At 41.1% G+C, this 24029-nt stretch overlaps 1 protein-coding gene across 7 annotated transcripts in view; it reads left to right on the top strand.

Moving 5' to 3' along the window:
- Positions 1–24029, top strand: part of eml6 (EMAP like 6) — a 192328-nt gene that overhangs the window by 58713 nt on the left and 109586 nt on the right. For all 7 annotated transcript variants that reach the window (XM_033025217.1, XM_033025216.1, XM_033025214.1 and 4 more), the window contains exons 8-12: positions 2240–2377; positions 6274–6530; positions 15438–15650; positions 22179–22343; positions 23715–23821. In XM_033025217.1, coding sequence (XP_032881108.1) covers positions 2240–2377; positions 6274–6530; positions 15438–15650; positions 22179–22343; positions 23715–23821 — 880 coding nt within the window. The remainder of the gene's footprint in view (positions 1–2239; positions 2378–6273; positions 6531–15437; positions 15651–22178; positions 22344–23714; positions 23822–24029) is intronic.

The following is a 24029-nucleotide window of genomic DNA, read 5'->3' as shown; positions in this document are numbered from 1 at the left end:
AGAATGCTTCAATCTATAATAACTGAAAATTTCATTTACTTCTCTTAATTTTTAAGAAAGTTATTGGGTTTTGACTGTCCTCGATCACAGCTTTTGTGTTAAGTCAATGGAAAAGCAATGCTAATTAACAAGATGCTAATTTCCGAGTATGGAAATGGCCATAACTTTTTTAATACTGAAGATATGAAAGTGAATTAGGTGTCAAATTAAACTTCTTTTTATGTTTTATCTGATGGGATAAATTGCAGACTTGATTTATAAAATCTCAAAATGTTGTAACATTGCTACATATAAATACACAATAAACTGTATTACAAATACACAATAAACAAGGTATGCATTACATGGGTATGACCACACAAAAAAAAATCCCCCCCCCCCCCCCCAACCTCATGGACCTTAGCGTACCCCTAGTTCCTAAAACCCATTTCCATCACTCGTATAGGTTTGAGTGGGAATAGCCACTGAGCCTAGTTTAGATTTAGAAATACAACACAACAGGTTGGTTAGCAATACTGAGCAACACGTTTGCATCCACTCCCAACACACTAGAGACAATTTACAAAAGGCAATTAACCTACATGTTTTGGGATGTGGGTGGAACTGAAGCACCCAGAGGAAGGACACGCAGTCATAGTGGGAATATGCAAATTCCACACAGACATCTCTCAAGGTCAGGATTAAAACCGAATCTCTGGTGCTGTGCAACAGCATCTCTACCAGCTCAACCACTGTGCTTCAATTATGTTAACTCGTGCGAGTTCAGAGATGCGGACGCTGGCAGCTGTGAGGCAGCTCAGAATGAATGGATTGTGTCATTGTTATTGCTGTCGATTAGTGGGTTGAGTATGTAATTAAAATTGAATTTTAGAGCTGTCGTTCTAAAGTTAATACCAATCCTGACAAACATTATAACATTTCTTCCAACATTGTTTATAATGTGGATGGGCACCTATCCTTTCTTAAATTGGCCAAATACAGCCATTTTTTCTTTCTGATTGTATTGCCCTCCTGGTACCTCCAGCAGTACCAGGAGGGCAACTGATACTTTGTTCTCCCTCTCCCTCCCCTCCCCCATGGCGGTTCCCCCACGCCAGGTCCTCCATTGTTCTTCCCGCTCTGTTTTCACAAGAATCTTTATGGAAGAGTGTAACCTGGCTGGGTTAAACATGCCAAGCAAGTTTAGTACTCTATTTAAGATTTTTTTTAATATCAATGTCTTCACATGGATACTCTATTTAAAGCTTGTATGGAATCTAATCTAAAACCAGAAACTCCAAAGCAATAATCCAAAGTTTTGATTTTTCTAGAGAAGAGCAGTGTTCAAAACAATTTTGGTAGCTATAACATTGAAAAAAATAATACGTAGGTTAAGTTTGATTATGTTAGTTGTAACTGACCAGTCAAGAGAAGAAAATGGGGCAGTGAGCTGAACCATTGTCTGTGTCTTAGAATGGAGATCAGATCATGATGAAATCGAGGCAGTTGCTGTGAGCTTTGTGCAGCAAATGGGTGTGAAATATTCATCTAAAGGAAATCATCAGCAATCTGTACCTAAGTAAAAAAATGTTATTTGTTATACTCTGAACATGAGTGGGTGAGTGAAGGGAATATCATAATCATAATCGTAATTTATTAGTCAAGTATGTTTCGTAACATACGAGAAATTTGCTTTGCCATAGTCATAACAAAAAAGTAACAAGACACACAACTGCATAAAAATTGACGTAAACATCCAACACAGCGGCTCCTCCACGATCCTCACTGTGATGGAACACAATAAAGTCTTCTTTCCTTTTCTCCCGCGGTCGGGGGAGTCGAACCATCCGCAGCCGGCGATCGAGCTCCCTCGTCGGAGCGGTCGAAGCTCCCGCATCGTGGCGGTCGAACTCCTGCGGCTTGGAGTTCCCGAAATCAGTTATATTCCTCCCAAATATTAATTTGGTGGTAAGCTGAACTGCAGTAGGGCTCTGAACTCTCCTTAAGAACTAAATGGATTCTGAATTCTAAGTGTACAAGTAATTTACTATGAAAACATTGTTCCTATGGTCAAAGACAGATATTCAACTGATTTATATCTCTTACTCATGTCAAGGTAGAATGTGGTTATTGTAGTGATTGAGTACATCAATGCTTGATGGATGATATGGACTTGGTGGACCTAAAGACCTAATTCTGTGTTGTATATTTGTATGGCAATTGCATTAACATAGAAATGGTGTTTTTTTTACTTGCACAGTTTATGGAGCCTTGTTGACCATGCTCTTATTGCACGTTGTAACATGGAAGAGGCTGTGCGCTCTGTTGTTTTCAGTAGTGATGGATCGCAGCTTGCTTTAGGAATGAAGGATGGCTCCTTTACTGTACTCCGAGTCAGGTAAAAACTGTTCTTCATTGCTTTATAAGTGGAGTATGTTTATAAAGGTCAGACTCTAATATATCTGGTGCCAGCTACATTTCCTTCAATAAGGGGGTTCACAAAGGAGTCCACTTCTATTCTCTTCTATATAGAAAGATATAAATCCTGATTGCCCGTTATGGCAAGCTTGGAATGTCCAGGATGCACCGAATCACCCATAGACACAGTTTTAAACTGCATGTGTACCCTCTGGAAATTGAGCATTAAGCCATTTGTTTACCCCATGGGCACAGTATTTCAGGAATATTAAATGAGGCACGAATCAAAATATTTGTTCCAGATTATGCCATTGTCCTTGTGCTTGATGTCATATCACAGTTCTACAAAATCCTTAAGACCTTGCCTTGTGTATCTCAAATGTTTCCAATTATTCTATGTCTTTATTTCTATGGGAAATAAAGGATAAAGTAATTTTGTGATGTCAGAATTATTGGGAATAATTAAAAGTAACCGAATAAATTGTTATTAGATTAGATAGATTAGATAGCCTTTATTGTCATTCAGACCGAAGTCTGAACGAAATTGCAGCAGTCATACATACAATACAATACAATAAAAACCAACAATAAACACATATTAACATCCACCACAGTTATTTATCATCGGAGCAGTTCTGATGACGGATCATTGATCTGAAACGTTTACTCTGTCTGTCTTTTCATAGATCCAGCCTGACCTTCTGAGTATTTAAGACATTTTCAGTTCCTAATTTAGTTTAATCCAAATTTGCCCTGGTGTAGCAATAAAGGATAATGATCAGTGAGTATTCCTATGACTAAGTCTGTAACCTGTAGTTTCTGCATGACTCAGGAGAAGGTCCTAAAGCTTTTAGAAATGCATATCAGTGATGATCAGCCATGATCATATTGAATGGCGGTGCAGGCTCGAAGGGCCAAATGGCCTACTCCTGCACCTAATTTCTATGTTTCTATGTTTCTATTATGACTTAAATATAGGGACTATGATTAAAGTTAATAGTGGTGCAAAAATTCTCTGTTTGATTGGTAGGGAATGGAGAAAATTGTGTTTACCATGAAGGAATCAATGAAGTGTTCAGGTGGCTATAATATTACAAATTGGATTCTTGGACCATGAAAGAGTACAGCATAGGAACCGGTCCCTTGGCCCATCAGGTCTGTGCCAATCATAAAGCAAATTTAAACAAATCCCATTTGTTTGCACATGGTCTATATCCCTCCAACACTCTGGGGAGCGTTGTAGAGCAGAGGGATCTAGGAGTGCAGATGCATGGTTCCTTGAAGGTGGAGTCGCAGATAGTTAGGGTGGACAAAAAGGCTTTTGGCACATTGGCTTTCATCGGTCAGAGTAATGAGTATGGAGGTTGGGAGGTCATGTTGCAGTTCTATAAGACGTTGGTGAGGCTGCATTTAGAGTATTATGTTCAGACATGGGCACCGTGTTATAGGAAAAATGTTGTTAAGCTGGAAAGGGTACAGAAAAGATTTACGTGGATGTTGCAAGGACTCGAGGGTCAGTTATAGGGAGAGGTTGAGAAGGCTTAAGTTGGTGGAGGATGAGGGGTGATCTTATAAAGGTGTATAAAATCATGAGAGGAATAGATCGGGTGGTGGGTATGGAACGAGCTGCCCGAGGAGGTAGTTGAGGCAGAGACTATCGCAATGTTTAAGAAACAGTTAGACAGGTACAAGGATAGGACAGGTTTGGAGGGATGTGGGCCAAAAACAGGCAGGTGGGCCCAGTGTATCTGGGATATGTTGGCCGGTATGGACAAGTTGGGCCGAAGGGTCTGTTTCCAGGCTGTATGATGCTATGACTTTATGACCCTGCCTTGGCTGTATGGCTGTCTAATGCCTCTTAAATGTTGCTATCTTATTTGCTTCCGTCGCCTCCCCTAGCAGCCCATTCTAGCTACCTATCTCTCCCTGTATTGTAAAACAATTTGCCCCGCAAATCTCATTTAAACTTTTTCCCTTTCACTTTAAGTCAATGCTCCCTGGTATTTGACATTTCATATCCTGTCCTATCGTGTAGCTCAGAATTGGGCTCTTTTGACTCCTTTAGTGTGACACGGTGGTGCAGCGATAGACTTGCTGCCTTACAGCACCAGAGACCCAGGTTCAATACTGATTAAGAGTGCTGTCTGTACATGGTATGTATGTTCTCACTGTGACCGGCGCAGATTTTCTCCGGGTGCTCTAGTTTCCTCCCACACTCTAAAGACATACAGGTTTGTAGGCTAATTCACTTGGTAAAATTGTAAATTGTCCCTAGTGTGTGTACGATAGTGTTAGTGTGCGGGGATCACTGATCGGCTCGGACTCAGTGGGCCGAAGGGCCTGTTTTCATGTTGTATCTCCAAACTAAACCAAACTACTCATGCTGACTGCGATAGCAAATCTAATTACATTTGCCTGCATTAATCATGTATCCCTGTACATATTATATCTAAATACCTGTCAAAATGTTTTTTGAACAATGTAATTGTTATCTGTTTCTATTGATGCCTTCAGGTAGCTCATTTTAGATAACGACTAACCTGTGTGAAAATTTACCACTCAGATCTGTTTGTCCTGCTATTATCTGAGCACATTTGAATCTTTCAATCACTTTAGGAGTTGACTGGTTGGGTGATAATTAATGAATTAGATTTCAATCTCATATTGTTTTTCCTCATTCAAACCTAAATTATATAGAAGCAACATTGAAGAGTATAGTATAGGGACAGGCCTTTCAGCCCACAATGCTTGTGCCGAACATAATGCGTTAAATTGATCTCATCTGCCTGTACATGATCCATATCCTTTTATTCCCTGCATTTCCATGTGCCTGTCTAAAAGCCTCTTCAATGCCACTATTGTATATGCCGCCACCACCACTATAGCAATTCGTTCCATGCCCCAACTACTGTGTTTAAAAAAAAAAAATTGCGCTACACGTCTGCATTAAACTTTTTCCCCTCGACCCGTTATGCCCGCTTGTGTTGGACATTTCCATTCTGGGAAAAGAGGGCCTGACTGTCTGAGCCTCTAATAATATTATATACTTCTATCAAGTCACCCCTCAACATCCGACATACCAGAGAAAACAATCCATGTCTATCCAAACTCTCCCCATAGCTGAAACCTACTGATCCAGGCAGCAGTCCGGTAAATACAAATATTAGATATATATTTAATAATTAAATATATTTAAGTTTCAAAGTGAAAACCTACTTAAAATGACCATTCTGATTTCTATTCAAAGCAGTAAAAGGAACAGAGGCATAATTTAATCCTGCTCATCTAGGAAAAGAATAGTATTTAATCAGAGCAAAAGCTTGTTATTGCTAGAAATCTGCAATGAAAAAACGATTAAAATCCTGGAATGCTCAACAAGACAGACAACATGGAGAGAGAGAGAGAGAGAAACAATGAATATTTCAGATCAATGACCGTTCATCAGAATTTTTCCTGGTTCTAATAGTATATTCAAATGTTCCAACAACATTGTCTATAGTCTTTCAAAAACTGAGTACAAGATTGATAATTCGGCGTGAAGACTGGTGGAAGGGTCCTAAACTGCAAAAGTACCATCATTGCTAGGAAGTTTAAAATAGGAATTCTGTTCAAATTTGAGATTTATGTCATAGATATTGATTTTGGAATTTAAGAACTTGAAGTGAATTTTTAAAAGTTTTCATGCTTCAAAGATTAACTGGATAAAAGTAATTGGTAGCATGAGATCGACATATTCAATAAACGTCACTAAGATATTTTAATAAAATGTTTAAGAATGATGTACCATCTAGGTAAAGATAAATTCCATCATCATGTGAAATGTGGTTGCAGCTTTCAAGTGGAAATACTTGGTGACTTATATCACATTTTTTGCAGAGATATGACAGAGGTGGTCCATGTTAAAGACCGAAAAGAGGTAATTCATGAAATGAAATATTCTCCAGATGGATCTTACCTGGCTGTGGGTTCAAATGATGGCCTGGTTGATATCTATGCAGTTTCACAGCGATACAAGAAAGTTGGCGAATGCAGCAAGTCATCTAGTTTCATTACACATATTGACTGGTCCATTGATAACAAACATCTGCAAGTCAATGATGGTGCTGGAGAAAGACTATTTTACAAAATGCCTTGTAAGTACAAATCACTTTGTCCTTAATTGCCAATACCATGTTATTACTTTATTTCATTTTGGAATGTAAAAGTGTATTTTTTTTCTAAGAAGTGGAATAATGACTTTCAATAACTGTTAAATGTATGAAGCCAAATACATTTTCCAGTTCAAAGTAATTCCAAAACATTTCACTTTCAGAGCAAAATTTGTCACTTTCAGAGTAAAGTGATTCCCATAATCCCATAGTGATTCCTATCTTGCAGTGTTTATCTGCTGACATGTTTATTGACGAATTATATTAGCACAATTTTCCATAATTGGGTAAGCTCTGTGATTGCCTGTCCTTAAAACCCACTATGAACTGGAACAAGACCCAGTTTACAGTTTTCTACTCAATCTGGGTCCCAGATGTAAGGCGAGGCCTGGAGTAGTTCAGGTTCTTTTTGACAAAAGTGGCATGCCTTTCCCCCAGAATTACTGTGACTGTCAGGAGAGCCTCCCTCAAGGTTATAAGATGTAAAAGATGCCAAAATATCTGTCTATATATATGTATCTGATGTTCAAATGAGAAAATGAGTTGGTATTTGGCCATCTCCCCAATAACATTTTTTCTCATTGAAGGCAATGCTGCACTTTCACCAACTCTGATCGAGCACTGGTTCTGCAGGTAGATTTTGTAGCCTAAGTGCCCAGAAATATGTGATACTTGGCATTCTGTCACAAAATTCCACAAATAATCCAATGGCAGAGTACATAGAAACATAGAAAATAGGTACAGGAGTAGGCCATTCGGCCCTTCGAGCCTGCACCGCCATTCAATATGATCATGGCTGATCATCCAACTCAGTATCCTGTACCTGCCTTCTCTCCATACCCCCTGATCCCTTTAGCCACAAGGGCCACATCTAACTCCCTCTTAAATATAGCCAATGAACTGGCCTCAGCTACAGAGAATTCCAGAGATTCACCACTCTCTGTGTGAAAAATGTTTTTCTCATCTCGGTCCTCAGTACAGTTGTCCCAAGAGTAGTGATCAACCTCACAATGGTTCAGACTTCAATCTTCACTTGGAAATCACGAGCCTCCGCACAGTTGTTCAAGTTGGATGTTAACAAAACAGCAATGGAGGAACTCAGTGAGTCAGGCAGCATCTGTAGAGGGAAATGGACAGACGACATTCTACCTTCAGACTTGAGTGTGTCCATTTTCCTCCACAGATGCTGCATGACCCGTTGAGTACCTCCAGCACTTTGATTTTATACTCAGAATCCCAGGATCTTCTGTCTCTCGTGTATCCATGTTGGATGCTCGCTTTTAAACACGTAAGAATTTCATTGTTCCAATCCCAGTACACATGACCATTAAACACTCTTGACTCTTGGGATCTGGACTAAGATATGTCGTAGTGTACATTCGACCGAGGTTATTACATCCTCAATGGTACATTTCTGTAGGGCAGACGGAAAAAAAAATCTGCTTTCTTTTATATAGTAAACCTTTGTTCTTTTTTCCATTTCGCTAGCGATTTCACTTTTACATTCACTAATCCATTCCTCATTACATTTAGACATTTTTCTGTACACATTTTTAATAAAATCCTTCCTCCCCCACTCACTCATTTTTCCGCCTCCTGCTGGCCAGCCACCATAACGGCTGCTGCCGCCCGGCTCTCCTCCAAAAACGCCGACATTTTTCACATTTTGCTGCTGCCGCCCGGCTCTCCTCCCCCCCCCCACCCCCGGCACGGCTCTGCCACGCTGGCGGAAGGCACAGATCGGCTGCTCCCCCGCTGCTTTTCGCTGTCCCCACGGGCTTGCACTCTCCGAAAATCCTGCTCGTCAACGGCCTGTCGGCCCGCAGGCGCATTGAGGACGTACGCAGCGTCTTGACGTCGTACGCAGCATCTTGGCGTCGTACGCAGCATCTTGACGGCGTACACCTTGCGTGTGGCATTGCGCGATGACGTCAGGCCGCCCCCCCCCCCTTGCAACCGCGCGTTGCGGGAACAGACCCAACGGGTCTGCACTTGGTCTAGTATCTATTAAAACTGCGTGTGTGTGTGTGTGTGTGTGTGTGTGTCATTTTGCATGTGAAACGTATCTCCTCGAAAAGCAGACGCTGAAACGGGAAAATATTTACATATTTCAGTAGAGATTTTCCTTGTGATTTTAGAAATCCACTCCTCTGTACATTTGGTACATTATTTTCCTGACTTTTTAAAATAAAATTGTTGACCAATCTGACCTTTTTTAAAAAGCTGACCGCTGCCCAGTTGCTGACGTTACAATAACAGTGAAACTTTTACATCTTCTGGTAGAAATTTTCCTTATGATTTCAAAAATCCAAAACTATTAATTTGGTCCATTATTTCCTGAGATATTTACTAAGATATATCACCAAAATGACATTAAAAAAATATATATAGTTGCCCAGCTGCTGACCTCACAATGCCTTTGCCCCATGGCCCACCTGCCTCCTACCCCCCCCCCCCCGCTGTGGATTAAAGCATTGTTTATTTCTTTTTTCATTGCTTTGAATTTTATTGTTTCTCATTTAACTCCACTAATTATTGTTGATTCCATTCTTATTCATTGAATTGTATTTAATTATTTCTCACTTAACATCACTAATTCTTAACTAACTTTTAATTTCAGTGTTTAAAATAAATAAATCTCCCTCTCCCTCTCCCTCTCCCTCTCCCTCTCCCTCTCCCTCTCCCTCTCCCTCTCCCTCTCCCTCTCCCTCTCCCTCTCCCTCTCCCTCTCCCTCTCCCTCTCCCTCTCCCTCTCCCTCTCCCTCTCCCTCTCCCTCTCCCTCTCCCTCTCCCTCTCCCTCTCCCTCTCCCTCTCCCTCTCCCTCTCCCTCTCCCTCTCCCTCTCCCTCTCCCTCTCCCTCTCCCTCTCCCTCTCCCTCTCCCTCTCCCTCTCCCTCTCCCTCTCCTCTCACTCTCCCTCTCCCTCTCCCTCTCCCTCTCCCTCTCCCTCTCCTCTCCCTCTCCCTCTCCCTCTCCCTCTCCCTCTCCCTCTCCCTCTCCCTCTCCCTCTCCCTCTCCCTCTCTCTCTCCCCCTCTCCCCCCCTCCCCCCCTCTCCCCCCTCTCCCCCCTCTCCCCCCCTCTCCCCCCTCTCCCCCCCTCTCCCCCTCTCTCTCTCCCCTCTCTCCCTCTCCCCCCCTCTCTCCCTCCCCCACCCTCCCTCTCTTCCCCCCCCCCCTCCCTCTCTCTCCCCCCTCCCTCTCTCTCCCCCCTCCCTCTCCCCCACCACCCCTGCCCTTCCCCTCCCTCCCCTAAACCCCCTCCCCTAAACCCCCTCCCCTCCACCCCTTCCCTACCCCCTTCCCTCCACCCCATCCCTTCCCTACCCCTTCCCCCTTCCCTTCCCCCCCCTCTCAGATGATTAAGGTTTACATTTGTATCCTCGTAGACCTGCATCTTCCAAGATTAAAAAAAACACAAGGTTTTAAATATGTAGGAGGGAACTGCAGATGCTGGTTTACACCAATGATAGACGCAAATTGCTGGAGTAACTCAGCGGGGCAGGCTACATCTCTGGATAGGAGTGTCGAGACCCTTCTTCAGACTGAGAGTCAGATCTCGGGACTCGAGGGCCTGAGCTATAGGGAATAGTTGGGGAGGCTGGAACTTTATTCCTTTGCACATATGAGGTTTAATGGTGATCTTATAGATAGGGTGGATACACAGAGTCTTTTATCCAGAGGACATAGAGAAAGGGGACCCAGGGGCATATTTTTCACTCAGGTGGTGGGTATATTTAACGAGCCGCCAGAGGAGGTGGTTAAGGTAGGTACTAAAACAGCATTTAAAAGACACTTGAACAGGTACATGGATAGGGAAAGCCTAGAGGGATAGGGGCCAAACGTGGGTAAATGGGATGAGCTTAAAAGTTATACCTTGGTTGGCATGGGCGAGTTGGGCTGAAGGTCCTGTATCTTTGTTGTGTGATTCTATGACTAATTGTGGGACAGGCAGCTGAAGGTCAAAGCTTGGAGGATTTTTAATTTCTCCTCCCCCCATTCGTAATAAGGACAGAGTCCCACTTGTCCTCACCTTCCACCCCATCAGCCATCGCATACAGCACATAAACCTCCGACATTTTCGTCACCTCCAAAGGGATCTCACTACGAGCCACATTTTCCCATCTCCACGCCTTTCTGCTTTCCGCATAGACTGTTCCCTCTGCAATTCCCTGGTCAACTCGTCCCTTCCCACCCAAGCCACCCCCTCCCCAGATACTTTCCCCGGCAACCACAGGAGATACAACACCTGGCCCTATACCTCCCCCCTCGACTCCATCCAAGGACCCCAACAGTCTTTTCAGGTGAAGTAGAGGTTCACTTGCACCTCCTCCAACCTCATCTACTGTATCTGCTGTTCCAGGTGTGGACTCCAATATATCGGCAAGACGAAGCGCAGGATCAGCGGTCTGCCTAAACCTACCTGATCTCCCAGTTGCTCAACACTTTTACTCCTCCTTACATTCCCACACTGACCTTTCTATCCTGGGCCTCCTCCATTGTCAGAGTGAGGCCCAGAGCTATCTGGAGGAACAGCACCTCATATTTCGCTTGGGTAGCTTACACCCCTGCGGTATGAACCACGAGTTCTCTAACTTCAAGTAGCCCTTGCTTTCCCTCTCTCTCCATCCCCTCCCCTTCCCAGTTATCCTACCTTCTCTCTTACTGTCTCCAACTACATTTTATCTCTGTACCGCCCCCTTCCCTGACATCAGTCTGAAGAAGAGTCTCGAACCCGAAACATCACCCATTCCTTCTCCCCAGAGATGCTGCCTGTCACGCTGAGTTAATCCACCATTTAAAAAATAATAATTTTTAAATAAATTTGTATTAGAGGCATCTGCATATCATAGTCCAAACCAATACAAACTTTGTTTAAGGATTACATATTAAATATCCAGGTTTCCAGGGACCCAGTTACCAAAGTAGTTGGGATCCTCCTTTATCGGTTACATATTAACATTGCCTCTAATTATTTATTTATATTTATAGATAGGAAAAATAAAGAAAGAAAGAAAGAAATTAGAAAAATAGGATAAACTATCAATAATACAACTTGGGAGATAGGTCCTTAGGTCAGAGAACATAACTATTCATCTAGTCCAGGGTTCAGGCTTCAGTCTGGCCTCCGCGCCGTTCCAATCTACCCCTTCAAATAATCTATAAATGGAGACCATATTCTAATAAATAATTCTGATTTGTCAATTAAGACAAATCTAATTGTTTCCAAATGTAAGGTCTCTGACATCTCCATAATCCACATCTTGATTGTGGGGGTTGTTGGTTTTTCCAAAATTTTAATATCAATTTTTTCCCAATTATTATACTATAATCATGGAAATTTCTTTGGTTTAATGTGAGTTTTAGGTATTGTTCTGATATGCCCAATATTATTAATTTAGGGTCGGGATCCAGTTGGATATTAACGACTACAGAGATTTTAAAAATATCCATCTAGTAATTTTTAATTTTTATACAATTTACAAAAGTATGGGTTAAATTAGCCACGTGGTATTGACATTTATCACAGATAGGAGAGATATTAGGAAAAATTCTATTTAATTTTGTTTCAGAATAATGCAGTCTATGTAGTACTTTAAATTGTATTAAAGAATGTCTGGTATTTAACAAACATTGGCATATATGTTGTAGGCTTTCGTCCCAAATATCTTTTGTTATGGGTTGAGCTAATTCCTTTTCCCATGCTAGTCTGTATAATTCCGTCGACGGATTCTCACTGTCTAAAAATGTATTATAAATGTAAGATATTAATTTGACTATGTTAGGGTGTTTATTCAAACATTCATCTAGAATCTCTGGTTCTCTGGTTCTGTATTCTCGTGTATGTATTTTAACATAATCTTTAAGGTGTAAATATCTAAAAAAATTATTTGAATGTAATCTGTACTTCTGTTGTAACTCCTGAAACGAGAGAAAAATACCATTTCTATAAAGATGTCACATCTTTTTAATTCCATGATTTTTCCATTGTGCAAAACCTTTATCCAACACTGAGGGTTTAAATGAGGGATTATTTGCAATGGGGAGAGAAAGTGATAAATTATCCAATTTTAATGTATTTTTTAATTGTTTCCAAATTCGAATACCACTATATATTATAGGGTTTTCACTATAGATTTTTTAATTCAATTTTGTGGAAGCTAACAGAATTGGACCAATTTCAAAAGGCAAACAGTCTTCCTTTTCCATCTTTAACCAGTCTGGTTGTTGATCCATATCTTCCAACCAAAAATTCATATTTTTGACATTGACTGCCCAAACGCCACCATTTTATGTCTGTCGAGGATTTTTAATTGGACTGATGCTTATTGTGAAATTAAATCCATGGTATGAGGAAGGAGTTGCTCAATCACAATAACACCAGGCTTTAATTTGACAGTTCCAGTTCCTGGCTCTTTCCAAAGACCCTAACACACAGTTGCCTTTTGGAGCAGAGTGACTTGGTCTTCATTTTATCATTATATTTCTTGAATTCTTTGAAACCCAGCTGGCAACTATTGAAGTTTAAAAATACACTAGAACTGGTACATGGACAGGGAAGGCTTGGATTTATATTGTCTTTTACAATCACAGGATATTTCTAAGCATTTTACAGCTAGTCTTTGAAATAAAAACAGAAAATGCTGGAAACACTCAGCAGGTTAGGCAGCACCTACAAAATGAGATGATTTGTTGTCACTATCTTTTGCAGTGGAGCGACTGTACAAGTAATGCTTCTAATTAGTATGGGAGAATGATGTGAAAAATTCCATCTCCCCAAAATGGCCTATATGCCATGTAATCTGCTGCTATCTTTTAAATAAAAACGTGACTATTATCTAAATGGTGGCCGATTAGGAAAAGGGGAGATGCAGCGAGACCTGGGTGTCATGGTACACCAGTCATTGAAAGTAGGCATGCAGGTGCAGCAGGCAGTGAAGAAAGCGAATGGTATGTTAGCTTTCATAGCAAAAGGATTTGAGTATAGGAGCAGGGAGGTTCTACTGCAGTTGTACAGGGTCTTGGTGAGACCACACCTGGAGTATTGCGTACAGTTTTAGTCTCCAAATCTGAGGAAGGACATTATTGCCATAGAGGGAGTGCAGAGAAGGTTCACCAGATTGATTCCTGGGATGTCAGGACTGTCTTATGAAGAAAGACTGGATAGACTTGGTTTATACTCTCTAGAATTTAGGAGATTGAGAGGGGATCTTATAGAAACTTACAAAATTCTTAAGGGGTTGGACAGGCTAGATGCAGGAAGATTGTTCCCGATGTTGGGGAAGTCCAGGACAAGGGGTCACAGCTTAAGGATAAGGGGGAAATCCTTTAAAACCGAGATGAGAAAAACTTTTTTCACACAGAGAGTGGTGAATCTCTGGAACTCTCTGCCACAGAGAGTAGTTGAGGCCAGTTCATTGGCTATATTTAAGAGGGAGTTAGATGTGGCCCTTGTGGCTAAGGGGATCAGAGGGTATGGAGAGAAGGCAGGTACGGGATACTGAGTTGGATGATCAGCCATGATCATATTGAATGGCGGTGCAGGCTCGAAGGGCCGAATGGCATACTCCTGCACCTAATTTCTATGTTTCTATGTTTCTATGTGACAGCTGCATATTTATCAAGTTCAAAAATGTTCTCCAAGTCTTTATTTTAACCCTCAAATGTATCACGTGGTTAATATTTATAATACTATATTCTTCTGTCATCATATTTTTACTATCAGTACCTGAGGTTTCAATGTATTGTCTTTTTTCTTGCAATTATTTTGATAAGTATTCTCCAAAACCCTGAGCATTATTTTGGACTGAGAGTGGTCACTGTGCATCCAATATTCTCATGTATTGACACTACAAAATCTATCCAAAAATTTCCCACCCCAGGCAGAATATCCTTGCTGTGAACTTGTAAGGTATGAAAATCTATAAGGGAATCGGGGGGGTTACCAATACAGATTCATTGAATACACATAGTTCTTACATAATGTGTGTTTCCACTACGTAAATTCAATATAATGCGATTGATGAGTTAGGGAACATTATTTGTATTTCATGTGCCTAGTTAATTATAACATGACTTTGATCGTGAACTAGAGAACCATTTAAAGTTAATTTGGAAATGGCCAAGCACAAGAAATGTTTCTATGTCGACTCCCCGCAGTGATTGGACACTGTGGGTTGCCATTGAAATTGACAAGCGATCATGACATTTCTGCAAAATCACTCTATTAAACAAAATATAGCCCTTAGTATTTATAGCTTGCAGTAATAAAAATGAAACTTAGTTATTAAAAAGACTATTACATTTGGAAATCCTGCAGGGGAAAAAAGTCATTTCAAGTCTGAAAATCTTTAACCTGTGTACCCCCTTTGCTCAATGACACAATTATTTTTCTGACACTATTTTCTATAACACAAGGATTCTTACGAACACAACTATCGCGCCATAGCAAATCTGCCTGTAATTCATGAAAGGATCAAGATTCAATCTAGATATAATATAGCTCATTCATCTTTTGATAACATGATCCTTTTTTTGATAAGATGATAATTATCTTGCATTAATTTCCATTTAGTTTAGAGATACAGCGCGGAAACATGCCCTTTGCCCACCTGGTCCACGTTGACTATATTTTCATTTTATTACAGAAGGGCGGCAAATAGCTTACAAAATGTTTTGATTGTCCATTCAGTATTAGCACAGTTTTAGTTTTATGATGCATTGTTATTTAATTTTTGGATATATTTTAATATTTACACGAGTCCCGCTGCAAGTCTATATTGCGCGACTTTCACATCATGTCAATACTGCTAACTCTTATAAAGTGAGATGAGGATGTTAAAACGGAAACATTAACATATATTTTCTGTATAATCTACCAAATATCTTTTAAAGCTGGGAAGCATTTAACAAGTAAAGATGAAATAAAGGGGATTCATTGGGCTACCTGGACTTGCATAATTGGACCTGAAGTGAATGGAATTTGGCCTAAGTATACGGACATCATGGATATCAATTCTGTGGATGCGAACTTTGGCAGTGCTGCTCTTGTCTCTGGTGATGACTTTGGATTGGTCAAACTCTTTAGGTTTCCTTGTTTGAAAAAAGGTAAGGAATGTGTTTCTTCACTATTTATTCTAGTTATGGTACTGTTTATATGAGCATTAACATGACATGTACAAAACAATCTTTCTTATTTCATATCTTCAGTATTCCACAGTAACTGAGTTTCTCTCTGATGTGCATGTTGGTGAGCATTCTACGTAGAGTGTAGGTTTTCACGACAAATAAGCACAAAACACAGCAGAATTACCAATTAACAGAGGATGGGAGAAGGAAGATAATTCAACAAACTGCTCTGAAACACAATGCCATTGATTCAACAAGATAAAAAGTCAATTGGATTTATTGATGACTATTGAGGATGTCCATATGTTAAATGTGCAAGAACTTCCCGAATGGAATTAAGCAATTATTTTCACAAAATAAGTTAGATGTATCAATCTAAAAAGTTAAAAGTATGAATCCAAACATTCATACTGATGGAGCAATATAAGGAACAATGAAAGGAATTGAAAGCAAATAGTAAGGGATACAAATCAAATAGAAGGGATACAAAAGAGAATCAAACCCTCCATAATATGGAAGTGATGCGAAATAGATGAATGTTCTTGAAAGGAGGTAACTGCTGTCCACCTGGAAGAGGTGGAATGAAGAAGCAAATTCTAAATGTCAAACAGTTTATAATAAGCAATGGAACTGAATACTTTATTGGTCAATTTAAATTAGTAGTAAGAATTATGTTACCGTTCATGATCTGTCAACTTTGTTTATTATTAGTGAGCAACTGTTTTTGGCATTATTGCGTTTGCACTGTTTGCTATACTGACCTATAGTTGCTGTCAATTCTTGGACACAACTTAATTTTATAAATTGTGTTAGGCTCCCTTTTAACGGGTTGGGATAAAATTACACAGTTTAAATGGGCACAAATGTTGTTGTTCCAAAGAAAAGATAGATAGAAATTGCTCAATAAATTAAATAATCATATGCAGAACCAATTTATATCCCTACACAGCTGGAGTTCTGCTTGCCAAATAAAGCTAAGGATAACAGAGTAAAAAGAAAACTAAAAACTAAGAGAAAAGGCATTCAAAAGCCTAAATAAATATAGCATTGTCCTGATTGGGAAAGAAACAACGTGCAACAAGAATACAGGAACTTGCAAGGGATATTGAAAATAACACTTTTACAACTATATTAGAAAATGTGTTCTTAATAACCAATTGTAATATTGTAAATGAAAATAAGGACCTCACAAATGCGTGGATTAATTTTCATCATTATTGGAGCTGAAAGTGCATTCTAATACTATATTAGGAGTAGGGACTTGCATAAGTAAAATAACAGTAATTAAGTAAGTAAAAGTATTCCAGGAGTGATACATTTCTAAGCACATTATTTTAAAGGTAATTTGTGTGATCTAGTTACCATCTCCCTAAGCACACTCCCTTCAGGAATTAACCCTTTAAGTCAGGAAATTGAATATCTCCATAATTCAAGAAAGGTTAGAGAGAAACCAATGAATTATAGACTAATAAGACTAACATCTGCTGTTGAGGGATTAATAGAAATTACAATTAAGATTAGAGCTGTTGAACAATATGAAAATGCTAGACCATGCAAATTCAGATGTTCAGTAACTAGAAGGAATTGCACTTCAATATCCAGCTGGTTGTAATCATATACTACGCATCATGCAGTTCATTATCGAGCATCCTGGAATGTGAATTGATGCATTCACTCTGTCAACACTAGCCTCCTTCACAGATAAATGTATATGGGAAGACAAACAAGCTGAATACAAATAAAAATAAGTATAATAAGAAACAAATGCATATTCACAAGTCCTTAAAGGCCTTGCCTTTAGTGGCCAAAGCATGGAATACACAAGCTGGTAGGCAATGCAGGAATTAATATAACATTTTTTTAGACCACATTGGAATACACTATACAATTCTGAGGAAGAATGTGATTGAATGAGAGGATGCAGAAAAAACCTTTGTGTATATAATAAATGCTGAATGATGATTCAACTATGGCCTTCTTTCAAGCAAAGGAGAATGAAGGGAGATTTAACGGAAGTCCATAATATTAAGAAACCCATAAGGAATGTAGAAGATGGCGGCGCGCACAGTCGCAGCGGCCCGGAGCTCTCCCTCTAGTTGCCGGTTTTTAGTGTTTTTCGTGTTTTTTTTAATGTTTACTTGCTGCACTGTGAGCCTTTCCCTTCAAGTGGGAACGAACATAGCGAACATAACTTATAACCGAATGCGCATCTTGAACATTCGGAGTACAACCTACATTCCACCCCCTCCACCTGCTATAGTGGAGGAGCTTCTCCGCACAACGGTGCCTGCCTGGATAACGAGCCGAAGCAGCAAGTGCAGCAGCAAGCGGGACAGACGGGGACGGAGACGGGAAAGACGGGAGAGGAAGCAAAAGCGGGGCAAGCGGGCCGGCATCCACGTTAGGCTGAGGAGCTCACCGGACCGACCAGCTTTGCCCAGCCTGTTTATAGCGAACGCCCAGTCCATTGTCAATAAGATCGACGAACTCAGACTGAGGCTTCACTCAAACAGGATAAGTAGCTGTGCTTTCTTCTTTACCGAAACCTGGCTGAATCCGAACATCCCTGACGCTGCTATTGAGCTAGCAGGCCGGACTGTTTATCGAGCAGACCGAACAGCTGACTCCGGTAAGGATAAAGGCGGTGGTGTGTGCATATATGTGTGTAATTCATGGTGCACCACCACTGACATTGTTGAGACTTTTTGCTCCCCGGACTTAGAGTTTATTACAGTGAAATGTAGACCGTTTTATCTGCCAAGGGAGTTTACAGTGGTGTTCCTCACTGCTGTTTACATACCACCGCAAGCTAACGCTAAATTAGCACTGGCTAGTCTGCATGATGCTATCCACCAGCTGAAAAACAACCACCCAGACGGCGTGTTTTTAATAGCAGGAGACTTCAATCACGCCAAGCTGAAGACTGTAATGCCAACATTTCACCAGTTTATTGATTTTCCGACCAGAGGAAATAATATCTTGGACCAGGTCTACTGCAACATTGCCAAGAGCTACAAAGCGTCCCCCTGCCCCCATCTTGGCCGATCCGATCACGTCAGTCTGTACTTAACACCTGCATACAGACCCCTCATTGCAAGGACAAAGCCAACAGTTCGCACCATCATGGTCTGGCCAGAAGGAGCCATGGACAGGCTACAGAACTGCTTTGAGTACACTGATTGGGACATCTTTAAACAGGCTGCCACTCACAACAACCACACAGACCTCAACACCTACACCTCATCAGTATTGGATTACATCACCTTCTGTATGAACAGTGTCACCACACAGAGGACAATACTGACACTCCCCAACCATAAGCCATGGATGAATGGCGCTGTAACTGGTCTGCTGAAGGCCCGGGATGCAGCTTTCCACTCAGGTGATGCAGAGGCCTACAGAACAGCAAGGTCCAGTCTGAGGAAGGGCATCAGGGAAGCAAAGCACCGCTACACGAAGCGTATCGAGGAGCATTTTAACAGCTCAGACTCTCGACGCGTGTGGCAGGGCATCAGAACCATCACCGGCTACAACAGCTCCACACACGCACAAAGCTCATCCCTCCCTGACGACCTGAACTGTTTCTTTGCCAGGTTTGATTGCGCCGACAGCAGTGACAACACACGGGCACAGCAGGGACCCTCACCACCGGTGCTGACTCTGAGCCCCCACGACGTGAGACGGATCCTGCAGCACATCAACCCCAACAAGGCCACCGGACCTGACGGAGTACCAGGGCGGGTTCTGAAGCACTGCGCAGGGGAGCTGACTGCGGTGCTCACGGACCTGTTTAACACATCCCTGCTGCAGGCCTCCGTCCCCACATGCCTCAAGACAGCCACAATCATCCCTGTGCCAAAACAATCAGCCATCAGGTCCCTCAATGACTATCGGCCAGTGGCGCTGACACCGGTGGTGATGAAGTGCTTCGAACGTCTGGTACTGGGACACTTGAAGAACAGCATCCCCCCCTCCTTAGACCACCACCAATTTGCCTATAGGGCAAACAGGTCGACGGAGGACGCAGTGTCACTGGCCCTCCACTCCACCCTGACACACCTTGACCAGCGGGACAGTTATGTGCGGATGCTATTCATAGATTATAGCTCCGCCTTTAACACCATCCACCCCCATAAACTAGTCACTAAGCTGGACCACCTGGGCCTCAACACACACCTGAGCAGCTGGGTCCTGGACTTTCTCACCGGCCGACCACAGACTGTGCGCATGGGGAGGCAGGTCTCCTCCAGCATCACCTTGAACATCGGTGCACCACAGGGCTGTGTGTTGAGCCCCTTCCTTTTCTCCCTCTACACTCTCGACTGCAAACCCACCCACGAGGCCAACACCATATTTAAGTTTGCAGATGACACCATCGTGGTAGGCAGGATCACGAGTAACAACGAGGCCGCCTACAGGACAGAGGTAGAGAACCTGGTGAGCTGGAGCCGTGAGAACAACCTGATCCTCAACGCAAAAAAAACAAAGGAGATGATCCTGGACTTCAGGAGGAGACCGAAGACCTTCGTCCATCAGCCCATCACCATTAACGGCGAGACAGTGGAGGCTGTGCAGAACATCAGGTACCTCGGGGTCAACATCAGCCACGACCTGACCTGGACCGTCAACACCACGGCGACGGCCAAGAAAGGACTTCAAAGGCTTCACTTCCTGAGGTGCTTGAAGAGGGCACGTCTCCCACAACAGCTGCTGGTGAGCTTCTACAGGTCAGCCATTGAGTCAGTTCTTACATACTGCATCACAGTATGGTACTCTGGCTGTACCGCAGAGAACAGGAAAGCTCTCCAACACGTCATCAAGACTGCTGAGAGGATCACTGGCACCCAGCTCCCCAGTCTGGAGGACATCTACCGGACCCGCTGCATCCGGAGGGTCAAGGGCATCATTAGAGACAGCACACACCCTGGACACTGTCTCTTCACCCTCCTGCCCTCAGGAAGACGATACAGGACACTGAGCGCCCGCACGACAAGACTGAAAAACAGCTTCTACCATAGAGCTGTGACACTACTGAACTCTATCCCCCTCCCACATTGATCCCCCCCCTCTCTCTCACACACCCGCCAATACTCCTGTATGTTTATGGTTATAGTTAAATTTTTTAATAGTTCTTTTTTTTAAATTGTATTTTTTATACTTATATTCCTGTGCAGCTGGAGGACTGCTCCAACAGAATTTCGTTGTCTTGTACAATGACAATAAAGATTATCTTATCTTATCTAAGATAAACAGTTTTCTTACCAAAGATATCAATGATTTACTTTAATCTATAGAAGTATGAGAAGAATCATGAGGAATAGTTTCTCACCAAAAGAGCACGGGGTATAAACTACACTACTCGAGATTGGTGAAGGCCAAGCCATTCATATTTGATGAAATATTATGGTAAATCTTGTATTTTGCAAGGATGAAAAGAGTATATTAGTTTATCAATTATTTGGGCTCAAAACCAATATTTTTGTCCATCATACCACTTCTGCTTGCAAACGCCCAACTAGTCACAGAGTAATTACATATGATGAAAGCAATAATGAGATATTAATGAGTAAGCAACTGGTGGAAGCACTGATGAAAATTCTGGTGATGCTGCACTTTATAGCGATGCCTAAGAAATAAGAAATAGGCTGGAGGGAATTGTGTATTTGCCCCGTACCCTAAATCTGGCTTTCACAGGGGGCCCAGTTGCCTTGTTAATTACAGCTCAGATTAGGATGGCACACAAAGAAAATCTCTTGGAGCAGTGGCAAGTTTTTTCAAATATCTGTTAATTTAAGGCCAAACAGCCTTAAATACAGGAAAATGTTGAGGGAACCCAAATGCTACAATGATTCACAGCATCGACAGGCTTTCTATATCCTGCCTCCACAATCTTTACATGCAGATTTTACTATTTTGAAATAAAGCGGTTTTATTGGTCTTAGCCTGGTCTACAACCTCTTATGTTTATCTTTACTTCAGTTATTTATGCCTGTAATCCGAACATTTCCTACGTCTATTTATTGTTTCTCGTAATGTGATACAATGTGAAGGTAATTCAATAGCCTATTTTTCCATCATGCTTTCTCAGTATGTAAACTCTTGGGTTGAACATATTCCCAACTTGTCCATTTTTCTTATTTCCAGAATTTTTTGCATCTTATCCTACTTAGTCGTTTTCATTCATCTCGGTGTTCTGTACAATTATTTTTGTTGGTACATTTAGTTATAAATTGGTTTTATGAAGGGTATAATATTTGATAAGATGTTCTTCAATTTTTTTGCTTAAACATTTCTATGACCATGAAATGATTTGCTTCTATTCATACATTGGTAGTATTACTACAGTAGCCAAAGATATCTTAATTATTTTTAACAGATTACTTGTTTTACAATTGTATTGTTCCTAGCAATTTAAAATGTTGTTTAAAGATTATACCTTTTTTAAAATTTGTAATTGATCATAATTTAACATGTTTTTACTGCGATAATCTATTTCCTCATTTTCAGGAGCAAAATTCCGAAAATATGTTGGACATTCTGCTCATGTTACTAATGTATGTTGGTCATATGATTTTCAGTGGATAATGAGCACAGGTGGTGCCGATCACTCTGTATTTCAGTGGCGATTTATTCCTGAAGGAATGATGAATGGAGGATTTGATGAACCACCAGGTGATTAAAATCGGCATTAATTTTCTAATATTTTTATTTAATTGTAGTTAGACAATATTCTCAGCCCTCACATAGCCATATGCTGAGCTCAACTCTCTTAAGCTACATCAACTACCTGCCCTTCAACATAAAGTCCGAACTGTCATTGTTTAACCCTGATATAATGCTATTCAGTTCTGTCTGCAGCTTCTCAAATAATAAAGAAATGTTGGATTTTAAATTAATACCTCCACATTTAAAAGTGAATTTTGACTTTGGCAATCAACAAATAATAACATGTGCTCAAATATGTCCTAGACAGGTGAATGGGCTTATAGATGAGGCTGATAGATTTGTAAATGTGTTTTGATATTGTCTTTTCTTGATTGAGATATTGTCTTTCTCTTTGGCATCATGTTCGGCACTGGCATCATGGGCTAAATAATAATAATAATGGATGGGATTTATATAGCGCCTTTCTAGAATACTCAAGGCGCTTTACATCGCATTATTCATACATTCCTCAGTCACACTCGGTGGTGGTGAGCTACTTCTGTAGCCACAGCTGCCCTGGGGCAGACTGACGGAAGCGTGGCTGCTAATCTGCGCCTACGGCCCCTCCGACCACCACCAATCACTCACACACATTCACACACAGGCAAAGGTGGGTGAAGTGTCTTGCCCAAGGACACAACGACAGTATGCACTCCAAGCGGGATTCGAACCGGCTACCTTCCGGTCGCCAGCCGAACACTTAGCCCATTGCGCCAAGAATCTGTTCCTGTGTTATACTTTTCTGTGTTGAGGGCCACAGAATGGCGTGGGCATTATGTAATAGTTGGATAAGCAGATTCATAATTATCTGCAAGCACCTTTTCCTGTGATGGACCAAGATGCTAGAATTAGAAGGGTTCCCTTCCCATTTGCTGTTGTTCAAATTTATTATATATCCATGTATAATAATGAAGAATGTTGATGAGAATGGTTCAATTTGTATGCCTGAATTATGCATGATGGTAGATTGGCTTCATAAAAGTCCCTAGTGAATTTGTTTTGATTTTGTCATCTTCTGGTCCTGGGATCAGATGTGCAAAGCTTCACTCATGTCTCCTTGGCTGCCTTCCATTGTGATTTCTGTTACTCTTGATATTGGGACACCAGATCTTTAGTTTGCATGCCCTACCTATGTCTGTGACTTCTTTAACCAGAATGTTGTGGCCTGCATCACGTCCACAGAAGGGTCTTGACCCAAAAACGTCACCCATTCCTTCTCTCCAGAGATGCTGCTTGTCCCGCTGAGTTACTCCAGCATTTTGTGTCTATCTACGATTTAAACCAGCATCTGCAGATCTTTCCTACCTAGATATTAATGAGCATTCATTCCTTTAACAGAAGGTTATGCTGATTCCAATAGTGAAGAATCTGATTCAGATCTATCAGATATTGCAGAATTGGATTCTGACATAGAACAAGAAGTGCAGATCAGTTACGAACGTCAGGTTAGTAATTGATTAGCAGTATCGATGCATCAATTTTGCCTTTTTGAATTGATAATTACACAACTTTTAATATTGTCACAATTGGCATGAACAAATGTTTTAATCATTTTATTAGAATCTATTGTAGGTAAAAATATTTTCATGCATCTTGCAATTAATGTTTTTTGTAAAGTAATTAAATATTATCCAAAAAGACAAAGATGCATTT

The sequence above is a fragment of the Amblyraja radiata genome, chromosome 8, assembly GCF_010909765.2.
Source record: "Amblyraja radiata isolate CabotCenter1 chromosome 8, sAmbRad1.1.pri, whole genome shotgun sequence".
NCBI lineage: Eukaryota > Metazoa > Chordata > Chondrichthyes > Rajiformes > Rajidae > Amblyraja > Amblyraja radiata.
Note: the sequence above shows the minus strand (reverse complement) of the source record. Positions and strands in the feature narration are given on the sequence as shown.